This window comes from Physeter macrocephalus, chromosome 21 (assembly GCF_002837175.3).
Source record: "Physeter macrocephalus isolate SW-GA chromosome 21, ASM283717v5, whole genome shotgun sequence".
Taxonomy (NCBI): Eukaryota; Metazoa; Chordata; class Mammalia; order Artiodactyla; family Physeteridae; genus Physeter; species Physeter macrocephalus.
In genome coordinates, this window is record NC_041234.1 from 61,390,371 (window position 1) to 61,402,323 (window position 11,953).

General features: G+C 37.8%; 1 protein-coding gene and 1 pseudogene across 1 annotated transcript in view; one reads left to right on the forward strand and one right to left on the reverse strand.

Annotated features, from left to right (window-relative positions):
• POF1B (POF1B actin binding protein) overlaps positions 1–11,953 on the reverse strand; it is a 92,932-nt gene that overhangs the window by 58,400 nt on the left and 22,579 nt on the right. Inside the window, 1 exon segment of the mRNA XM_055081592.1 lies at positions 2,012–2,113. Coding sequence (XP_054937567.1) covers positions 2,012–2,113 — 102 coding nt within the window.
• Positions 8,656–9,663, forward strand: LOC102979356 (etoposide-induced protein 2.4 homolog; annotated as a pseudogene).

Below are 11,953 nucleotides of genomic sequence, written 5' to 3' on the forward strand. Positions count from 1 at the left end.
CATATACCCTGAGAAAACCATATTTCAAAAAGAGTCATGTACCAAAATGTTCATTGCAGCTCTATTTACAATAGCCAGGACATGGAAGCAACCTAAGTGTCCATCAACAGATGAATGGATAAAGAAGATGTGGCACATATATACAATGGAATATTACTCAGCCATAAAAAGGAATGAAACTGTGTTATTTGTAGTGAGGTGGATGGACCTGGAGTCTGTCATACAGAGTGAAGTAAGTCAGAAGGAGAAAGACAAATACCGTATGCTAACACATATATATGGAATCTAAGAAAAAAAAATGTCATGAAGAGATTAGTGGTAGGACGGGAATAAAACACAGACCTACTAGAGCATGGACTTGAGGACATGGGGAGGGGGAAGGGTAAGCTGTGACGAAGTGAGAGAGTGACAGGGACATATATACACTACCAAATGGAAATTAGATAGCTAGTTGGAAGCTGCCACATAGCACAGGGAGATCACCTCTGTGCTTTTTGACCACCAAGAGGGGTGGGATAGGGAGGGTGGGAGGGAGGGAGACGCAAGAGGGAAGAGATATGGGAACATATGTATATGTATAACTGATTTACTTTGTTCTAAAGGAGAAACTAACACACTATTGTAAAACAGTTATACTCCCATTAAGGTGTTAAAAAAAAAGAAAAAGAAAAACAAATATCGTATATTAACACATATATGTGGAATCTAGAAAAATGGTACAGATGAACCAGTTTGCAAGGCAGAAATAGAGACACAGATGTAGAGAACAGATGTATGAACAGCAAGGGGGGAAAGCAGAAGGGGAAGGCTGATGGGATGAATTGGGAGATTGAGATTGACATATATACACTAATATGTATAAAATGGATAACTAATAAGAACATGCTGTATAGCACAGTGAACTCTACTTTGCTGTACAGTAGAAACTAACACAACGTTGTAAAACAACTATACCACAGTAAAAAAATTAAAAAAAAAAAGAGGAAATTTGGACACAGAGACAAACATGCACAGAGGGAAGACCATGTGAAGACACAGAGGGAGGGTGTTATGTGACAATGGAGAATTAAAATTACGCACCTACAACCTGAGGAACACTTGAGGCCACCAGAAACTAGGAGGTAGGCAGGGAAGAGTTCCTTCTATAGAGGCTCTAGAGCGGGCATGGCCCTTTCAACATGGCAATTTCATAGTCCTGGCCTCCAGAACTGTGAGACAATAAATTTCTGTTGTTTCAAGCCACCCAGATTGTGGTACTTTGTTACCACAGCCCTAAGAAACTAATACACTGTCGTAGTTCAAGAGATAAATCCCAGGATTTGTCTGGGCTGGGAATGCTTGTACCCACTGAGGAGATCAATGTGAAACCTCTGCTGGTTACAGTAACAACTCTGCTTAAAGGACGGAAGGGAAGGGGGAGAGAGGAGCTCTAGATGCCATGGAATTACCATCACCCTGCTGCAGTTTTGTACTCTGTACTTGGTCTCTCAATTAAGCTTAATGGAATTTCAAAAACTGACTTCAAGTTTTAGCTTTCTAGACCTTTTACAGTATACAGTATTTTACAGATCTGTTCATAGATAGTGTTCATTTAAAAATTCACTTCATATTAAATGAATTTAGATAAAATTGCAAAGTTTTAAATTATGATTTTTGTGAGCCTTGTTTAAAAGAAACATACAAAGCATTGAGATATATATATATATATATATATATATATATATATATATATATATAAAGTTCAGATTCTACCATTAATTTTCCCCGTGACTGGACACATCTTTATTTTAGTTTCCCTTTCAGTAAAATGGGGACAATAATACTTCAAATGAGGAAATGGAAATGAGAGTGTTAAGGATGACAGAAAGGGCTGTAGATATAATGAGGTGTCATTATGACATAGCGAGCTTGCCTGGCACTTGACAACTGAAAGCCATTTTAGCTCTATTAAAATATTCATAGTTCAAAAGTATACACTTATAAAATAAGCCTTAAAACAAATTTCACTTACCTGATCCGTATTTAGCTTCTCCACTTTTCTTATGGTTTTTTCATAAATAACATTATTTCCTGGAAAGAAATGGCCTCCTCTTAGGAATGGCAACAGTGGTTCCTATAAAGACAGTAAAGACTGTGTTTTGCTTTGAAAGTTACCTTTTTAGAGGAATTTGAACTTAAGCAAATATGCATTCTCCAATAAACTCTGAGGTAGTGGCAGACTTTAGGAGGGAAGTGGAATCACATCCCAATAAGGTTCTGAGAGATATAAGGATATAATAATAAAAATAGTCCATTTTCTCAAACAGAAAAAACTGTATCTCCCACTACATTTTACTAGGCCTAACAGTGTTTTGGGGAAATCGGAAGAGTGGGAAGGATTTTTTTTCTGTTCCTAAAGCAAGATAAGTTTCCTCTGAGGTAGACAGGCATGAGGTCAACCTCATCTAAACTGGGTTCACTGGCAGGTTACTTTCTATGCCAAAATATTATTAGAGAAATGCAAAATAAACATAATTCAGCACCACTGAGCCATAAAGTTAGGTAGAACTGTATTAAAGATTTTTTTTCTTGGAACTCAATTTGGGTTCCCTTGAAGTGTACAATTCCTACTTGTGATTACAATCAAAGCTAAGGCTCTCAGTACAAAGTATGTTTTGAATACTGAGAACAGAGTAGAGGCTTTAAGAGCCACTGTATCTCCATATAATCAACTAAATTGATGTAGGATTATCCAAGTGCTTAGAAGTTGTCACCAATGAAATAATGGGTGGTGACATATCCAAGATCTGAAAGAAACCAGGAAGGGCTAATAAGAATCAGACCAGGAGTCCAAAATAAATGTACTGTGTACTATACTCCTCTCCTTTCTTTTGGTTTTCATATGACTTTTCACTTGTATAGGGGGAGTAAGGGTTATTTTGTTACAAACCAAAAATTGCATTCATTTATTTTTGTAATGCAAGGGAACAGTAGAGAAGGGGATTGGCTAAACCTATTACCAGTTAATGTGCTTAGGACCATTTCAAAACCAACAAAATATGATAGCATTTTTGTAGTCTGTTATTGTAAAAACTGTTAGAACAACTGGACTAAAACACTGGTTGTTGAGAAGGCAAGACACTCTTGAACCCAAAGTATACACTTCTTGTATTCAAGTTTGGATAAAGGGTGCTTTAACTTAATGTTCCTGGGATACTTCAGTAAAACAAACATATAAGTGATTCATTTTGACTAGCTGATGAATTACCAAATCTAAAGATGGATATATATTTTAAAATTCCCCTAGAAACTATTTTGTGTTTGTTTTTGTAAAAAAAGCCTCTTTGGTAATACATGTAACACATGTTTACATTCATGTAACACACGTTTAAGAGCTTACTATGCACAATATACTTTGCTAAGTATTATAAGGCATGAATCAAAATTAGATTATTACTAGGAGCATTGAATATTGATCAGGGTTCAAACTATAGCCAGCAGCCTATACTTGTAATGTTCTCAAGCTAAGAATGGTATTTATATTTTAAAAGGATTGTAACTAAAAAGAAGGAAGCCCAAGACCCTATATTTCTAAAGGGCTATAAGTGAGAAGAAAGAAGACCAAGACCCCATGTGGCCAACAAAGCCTAAAATATTTACTATATTGCCCAGGAAAAGTTTGCTAATCCCTAGTCTAGATGATATATGAACACAAATACCTATAATACAAGGGAGAAAGAGGCAAGGGTCAATAAAAAGTACAGAGAAATAACTTATGGAATGGAATTCAGAAGAAGAAAAACCGAGTTCCATTGGCAGTGCTTGGGTAGGTTACCTGGATCAGGTAGTATTTAAGAGAAGGTAAAGGTGGGCTTTGAATATAAGGAGGTGAAAGAAAATGATATTTGAAGTGAAGGAAACAAAGTCAAGACACCAAGGTTGGAAAAGTGTAAAGTTATATGTAGGGGGCATACTTGGCAGATGGAGCTTGGTTCTGCAAGCAGTGAGATGCCTTTGAGGGCTTTTAAACGGGGCTGTGATTTGAACATAAGTCTACTTCAGGAAGATTAATTGGGGAATGGAAAGAATACAGGTGAGGAGACCAGTTAGAAAATTATCCTAAATCATCAAGGACAGCACTTTTCAAAGAAGACTCCGAGATCTTGAACCTGAGGAATCTACTATATGGTAAAAGGGCTCAAAAACTAAAACAGTAAAAGTGGCGACACATGGAGTTTTCTGTGCTCCTGGTAAGAATCTAGGTCAGATTCATGTTTTTATTCCTCGTAACACTTAGCAAAGTATTTACTGCATAGTAATCCCTTAAACATGTATTAACTTATTGCAAATAATTAGCAAAAGAACTCTTTTACAGCACACAGTTGAAAACACATGTCTGGAACTAAGTGGGGATTTCATGGCTATTGTTCTAGATTTCAGAATCATATGCTTAGAAGTTCTAGTTAAAACCATGCAATTGCTGAAAAGGCAAATGAAGATCAAAGACAGAACTACAAATCTTCAGACATATGAGAATCATAAGAGAAAAATGTCATACAGTCAAGAGAAGAGAAATTTTTATGAAGCAATAGGAAGGTGAGTGAAGGTATAAATGCTTCAGGGAGGTCAACAGGTGAGAATTACAAAGTAGATTGGATTTGAACTACTATGAATCTATTGGATTTGACTACTAAAATTAGTGGAAATAGGTATAATAGAAAAAATTTCTTGGTTAATAAAACCTGTATTCAGTTCTGCCTCTATCACCTACATGCTGTGGAAACTTAGGTAAGTCATTTACCTTCTCTGAGGCTCAGTTCCTTTATCATAGGGATAGTAATGCAGAGCACTTTATACCAAGCAAAATATATATGTTAAAGTACCTTTAATCTGTCATGTTAATGTATAAAAGGCATTGGTTTTGAATAATACAGTAATATAATATTTAAAATCAATACTGATTTTAAAATAATTTATGAGTATCTTGTTAGAGCTTTTCTAGAATATCGAGTTTAAAAATACACAAAAGTAAGCTTGTTGAGGGCAGGAATTTTATCCATCTTGAATACCCCATAGTGAATGAACAGATGATTGGATGATATGAACTTTTTTTTTTTTAAGATATTGGGGGTAGGAGTTTATTATTATTATTTTATTTATTTTTTTTTTTTTTTGCTGTGTTGGGTCTTCGTTTCTGTGCGAGGGCTTTCTCTAATTGTGGCAAGCAGGGGCCACTCTTCATCGTGGTGCGCGGGCCTCTCACTATCACGGCCTCTCTTGTTGCGGAGCACAGGCTCCAGACGCGCAGGCTCAGTAGTTGTGGCTCATGGGCCTAGTTGCTCCGCGGCATGTGGGATCCTCCAAGACCAGGGCTTGAACCCGTGTCCCCTGCATTAGCAGGCAGATTTTCAACCACTGCGCCACCAGGGAAGCCCAATATGAACTTTTATATAAGGATATGATCGTCTTCTAATAGGGGAAAAAAATTAACAAAAGCATGAATTCTCTTCTCTATGAACTAAAATTCACTCTAAATGCTGAACCATTATTATTTTTTAAGAAGAAAAAGGACTTAGGTGCTAAGAGTATTAATTCTCCCTAAACTGTGTGTTGGACTTATTTTAAATGATCTACTGAAAGAAAAACTTCTAAATTTAGGGAACTATTATTTTCCCCAAATCTATAAGAAAGTAAAACCAAATATTAATATGAATAGATCACTCTGCATAAACAGGTCAGCAAAATTAATCAAAAGTTTTAGATTTCTAACAGATGAGTTGCTAAACAGTTTCACTATTTGGTAGTTTATTTTATTTTTCTACCTGTACATTGGAATTGGTGCCAGACCCACCCTAAAAATTAACAGGTGTTTTCAAAGATGGCTGATCTTATAATTTAATTGTTACTTTTAGAACCTCTGGGAGTAGTTCTCACATCTAACAAAGTACATAATCCCCAGCATCCACTTTACTGTTCCCAGGCCATGAAACCTTGTTGGAGAACATTTTTTTAAAAAGATTTGCTGATGTGGCTCAGTACGAATTCAAGTTATCCAACTTTAAGAGGCCCTCCGACATTCATGGTCATACTTGTATTCACCAAGTTCTCTATAACTACGGTTACAAATCTTTTTTTTTTCCTCAAAGCCCCATGCTCATGTTCGTTTATTCACCTTCTACTTACTGAGAAAACCAATATAATCTGTCCAATGAGATTCCTCCATTTTCCTCCCCACTTCAAAAATCTCTTCAGTTTCTGCTCCTTCCACTCATTATGGAATAACATACTCCTCTTTTATCTGGAAGTCACTTCTCTGTCTGTACCTGGAATCCTATCCACTCTTGACTCTTCCAGAATTGTGTCCCCTTTCTTCCCTTTCTCTGCTGCATCTTAACTTTTCCTTACTACTAGTTATTTCCCTCTGCCTATAAATCTCTCAGATCTCCAAGATTCTGTGCTACTATCCCTCTCTCCTCCTTTGACCACTATCCTTTTTAGGAGAGTAATCCCCACTTATTTCCTCCACTTCTTGATCCAGTCACCCATTAACTTTTTGCATCTGGATTTTGCCTCTGTATGTATACCACAACTGCTCTCTCAAACATCACCATTGCTTTCTTAATGGTCACACTCTATATTCAAACCTCATCCTCCTTGGCCCTTTCACCATTTGAGATGGTTGACCACCCCCTTTCTCTATTTGCTTCAGTTAGTCTGTGTTCACATCCCTCTCTGACTGCTCCTCTACCTGTGAAAGTGGGTCCTTCCTTCTGTTCCTTTAGAGTAGGCATTTTAGGTTCTGACCACAACCCCTTCCATTACCCCTCAGTGATCTCACTCATTCCCACAGCTACAAAGATAACTTGAAGAAGAATAACTCCTATGTCCCAATCACAAATGTGGCCTTCCTCAAGTCACTTTTTAACTACCTGTTGGGCATCTTCCCTGCCATGTGTCTCAAAGGCTACTGGTTCAAACAGATCTCACAGTCTCCCCCTTTCCCAAATCAACTTCTCCTCTCCCCTACTTCTTACCCCTTTTAATTGGGCTACCATGTTCCCAGTATCTCAAACTGAAAAGCTTAAGTCATATTTGACTTTTCTTTTAACCCCAAATCCAATATAGGTTATCAAAACTTGTCAAAATTACCCCCAGAATAACTGTCAGAAAAGATAGTGACACATTTAGTCAGAAGGCCTAAGCAAGTCACACTTATTTAAGGTTTGTTTCCACATTAGTAAAATGGTACCAGTAACGATGTTCATTGTAATATTTCCTTAAATACCACAATAAGTCCTTCTCTGATTTCCCAAACAAATGTGTTATCTCCAGCCTCTGAACTTCAGTAAGACTTCATCTGTATTTCTCTTACGGCATCTATCATACACCTCACCATATATTTTATATAGCTGTTTGTGGACATATCTTATTCCCCTTCCTGAGAGGAACTGTAAGCTCCTTTGGTTCAGGAACCATGTCTTATTTCCTTTTATTTTCCAATTTGAAGGCTGTAGAGTGCCCTTCCCAAAGTAGGAGCTCTGCAAGTGGAAAATTAATGAAAATGATTAATATAAATTGGATTATATCTACTGATGGAATAAAAATATCTCCCCATTTCTGAGTCAAGTTATATACCAGAATGTATAAATCCCTTGACTAAAATGACAATAAATGGAAAATAAGGAAGATCAGGAGCAACCAAAAATAAAAAGGCTGACCAGAGTTAGAAGGATATCATGAGAGAAGTTGATTGAGATCAGGTTAATTACAGGGAGAAGAAGTAAAGATTAGACAAACTGGAAGGTGAAAGAGGATAAAGTTGCCATTTAGGAGGCTCAGCTTATTATAAATATTTTAATTTATCCAGAATCTTCTCCTGAGGGAATTTAAAGGAACAAACAAAAAGGCATATACTTAGATAAATAAAATGTATCTGGACAGGATTTTCAAGCTGCTCTGCAAAACCAGTTAGATTATTTTTGTTTACAAAGCATGGGGATTGAAATTTGTTTTATCCCTCAATAATGTAAAGAGTTAAAAGCTGAAAATGTTAAAGTTAAAATGATCATTTTTCTTTAACCCCCTGCTGCATCTTCTCCCTGAGAAACTATTTACTTCTTTGCAGTTGAACACAACCATAATGAGGCAGGCTCAGTGTTACAAATATGTTATGTACTTGCATACATACTTCTGATTTCTCTGCTTTTGTTGTGATTACACTCTCGCTGGGGCGGATGGGGGAGAGAAGTGGTATGTGGGTGGGTCTCTGGATCCTATTTCACCTACATCATCAATCGTCCTTAATTCGCAAATGTTCCTCTCCCATATCTGCATCGTTCAATTTCAGTTCCAACTCTGCTGTTTTGTAACTGAATGGTTTGGGGCCAATTAAGAACTTCAGTTCCAAGAAGGTTGGGACCTTGTTTTGTTCACTGCTCTATCTCCAGTTCTTGGGGTAATTTTTGGTGCATAGTGGGTAATCAATAAAAATTCACTGAATAGGCAGGAGCTTCAATAAAAATTCACTGATAGGTGATAGTGGGCGGCCGGGCGCGGAGGGGCGTGGAGGAGACGAGCCGGCCTGCAGTGGGCCTGGAGCCAAAGACGTGGCAGCAAACCTGCCGGGTCCTTCATGGTGAAAGATTTGGGGACATTTCTCTCTCCTTTGTGTAGTTGATAGTTTGGGCAGTGAAGAGATGGCGGACAGTGTCAAAACTTTTCTACAGGACCTTGCCAGGAGAATCAAAGACTCCATCTGGGGAATTTGTACCATCTCAAAGCTAGATGGTCAAAGTCAACAAAAGAGAGAGGAGCAGTGTCGAAGAAGGGCAAGCAGTGTCCTGGCTCAGAGGAGAGCCCAGAGTATAGAGAGGAAGCAAGACAGTGAACCACATATTGTTAGTAGAAATTTTCAGTGCTGCACTTGGAATGGTGGAGTATTCTGGTTGTCTCCTCTTGTTTTATCGAGTGTTTATTCCTGTGCTTCAATCAGCAGTGGGCCAAATTTTGGTGAACCATCAATTCCTGGGGATGTTTTGTTGTGGCTAGAATTCTTCCTCATGTCAATTTTCAGTGCTCTTTGGGTGCTCCCTCTGTTTGTGCTTAGCAAAGTTGTAAACACAATCTGGTTACAGGATATAGCTGATCTGGCATTCGAGGTATCAAGGAGGAAGGCTCACCCATTCATTAGTTTCAGCAAAATAATTGCTGACATGCTCTTCAACCTTTTGCTGCAGGCTCTTTTTCTCCTCCAGGGGATGTTTATGAGTATCTTCCTCATCCATCTTGTTGGTCAGCTGGTTAGTCTCCTGCACATGTCTCTTCTCTACTTACTATACTGCATCGAATATCATTGGTTCAATTAAGGAACTGAAATTCACCAGCAGTTGTCAAACATAGAAAGGATTGGCCTTACTACTTTGCATTTGGTTTGCCCTTATCTTTCCTCACAGCAATGCAGTCCTCCTACATTGTCAGTGACTGCCTCTTCTCTATCCTCTTTCCTTTATTCATTATCAGCACCTTTTCCAATTGAACCTCTTCTCCTTGGTGGTTTTCTTAAGCAACAGATTCTTCCACAAGATGGTCTACCTGCAGTCTGCCCTGAGTAGCTCAAATTCTGCAGAGAAATTCCCCTCACCTCACCCATGTCCTGCCGAACTGAAAGCTGCTGCAGGCCACTGAGTCACTTGCCTTCAAGAGGGGATGGACAGGATTGGAGGGGCACCATGGCAGCTCTTTTCCTTGTTCACTTCCCCCACCAGGGAAGGAAACACCAACTCAGCCAAGGGCCCTGTGCATATTCTCCTCTTTCTGAGAAATCGGGAATTTTTTGTTTAACATCTTTATTGGAGTATAATTGCTTTACAATGGTGTGTTAGCTTCTACTTTATAACAAAGTGAATCAGCTATACATATACATATATCCCTAAATCTCTTCCCTCTTGCGTCTCCCTCCCTCCCACCCTCCATATTGCATCCCTCTAGATGGTCACAAAGCAGACAGCTGATCTCCCTGGGCCATGCAGCTGCTTCCCACTAGCTATGTATTTTATATTTGGTAATGTATGTAAGTCCATACCACTCTGTCTCAGCTTAACATTCCCCTTCCCCGTGGCCTCAAGTCCATTCTCTAGTAGGTCTGAGTCTTTATTCCTGTCCTGCCCCTAAGTTCTTCATGACCATTTTTCTTTCTTTTTTGATTCCATATATGTGTTAGGATACAGTATTTGTTTTTCTCTTTCTGACTTACTTCACTCTGTATGACAGACTCTAGGTCCATCCACCTCACTACAAATAACTGAATTTCATTTATTTTTATGGCAGAATAATATTCCATTGTATATATGTGCCACATCTTCTTTATCCATTCATCTGTTGATGGACACTTAGGTTGCTTCCATGTCCTGACTATAGTAAATAGAGATGTAATGAACATTGTGGTACATGACACTTCTTGAATTATGGTTTTCTAACTTAGGGTATACACCCAGTAGTGGGGTTGCTGGGTGGTATGGTAGTTCTATTTTTAGTTTTTCAAGGAAACGCCATGCTGTTCTCCATAGTGGCTGTATCAATTTACATTCTCACCAACAGTGCAAGAGGGTTCCCTATTCTGCACACCCTCTCCAGACTTTATTGTTTGTAGATTTTTTGATGATGGCCATTCTGACCGGTGAGAGATGATATATCATTGTAGTTTTGATTTGCATTTCTGTAATGATTAATGATGTTGAGCATTCTTTCATGTGTTTGTTCACAATCTGTATATCTTCTTTAGATAAATGTCTACTTAGGTCTTCTGCCCATTTTTGGATTGGGTTGTTTGCTTTTTTGATATTGAGCTGCTTGAGATGCTTGTAAATTTTGGAGATTAATCCTTTTTCAGTTGCTTCATTTGCAAATATTTTCTCCCATTCTGAGGGTTGTCTTTTCATCATATTTGTTTCTTTGGTGTGCAAAAGCTTTTAAGTTTCATTAGGTCCCATTTGTTTAGGTTTGTTTTTATTTCCATTTCATTAGGAGGTGGGTCAAAAAGGATCTTGCTGTGATTTATGTCATAGAGTGTTCTGCCTATGTTTTCCTCTAAGAGTTTGATAGTGTCTGGCCTTACATTTAGGTCTTTAATTCATTTTGAGTTTATTTTTGTCTATGGTGTTAGGGAATGTTCTAATTTCATACTTTTACATGTAGCTGTCCAGTTTTCCCAGCACCACTTATTGAAGAGGCTGTCTTTTCTCCACTGTATATTCTTGCCTCCTCTATCAAAGATAAGGTGACCATATGTGCGTGGGTTTATCTCTGGGCTTTATATCCTGTTCTATTGATCTATATTTCTGTGTTTGTGCCAGTACCATACTGTCTTGATTACTGTAGCTTTGTATTATAGTGTGATGTCAGGGAGACTAATTCCTCCAGCTCCGTTTCTCTTTCTCAAGATTGCATTGGCTATTCGGGGTATCTTGTGTTTCCATATAAATTGTGAAAATTTTTCTTCTAGTTCTGTGAAAAATGCCATTGGTAGCTTGATAGGGATTACATTAAATTTTTAGATTGCTTTGGGTAGTAGAGTCATTTTCACAATGTTGATTCTTCCAATCCAAGAACATGGTATATCTCTCCATCTGTTTTTATTGTTTATAATTTCTTTCATCAGTGTCTTAAAGTTTTCTGTATACAGGTCTTTTGTCTCCTTAGGTAGGTTTTTTCCTAGATATTTTATTCTTTTTGTTGCAATAGTAAATGGGAGTGTTTTCTTTTTATTCCTAGATATTTTATTCTTTTCGTTGCACTGGTAAATGGCAGTGTTTTCCTAATTTCACTCTCAGATATTTCACCATTAGTGTATCGGAATGCCAGAGATTTCTGTGCATTAATTTTGTATCCTGTTACTTAAACAACTTATTGATTAGTTGTAGTAGTTTCCTGGTAGCATCTTTAGGATTCTCTATGTATAGTACCATGTCATCTGCAA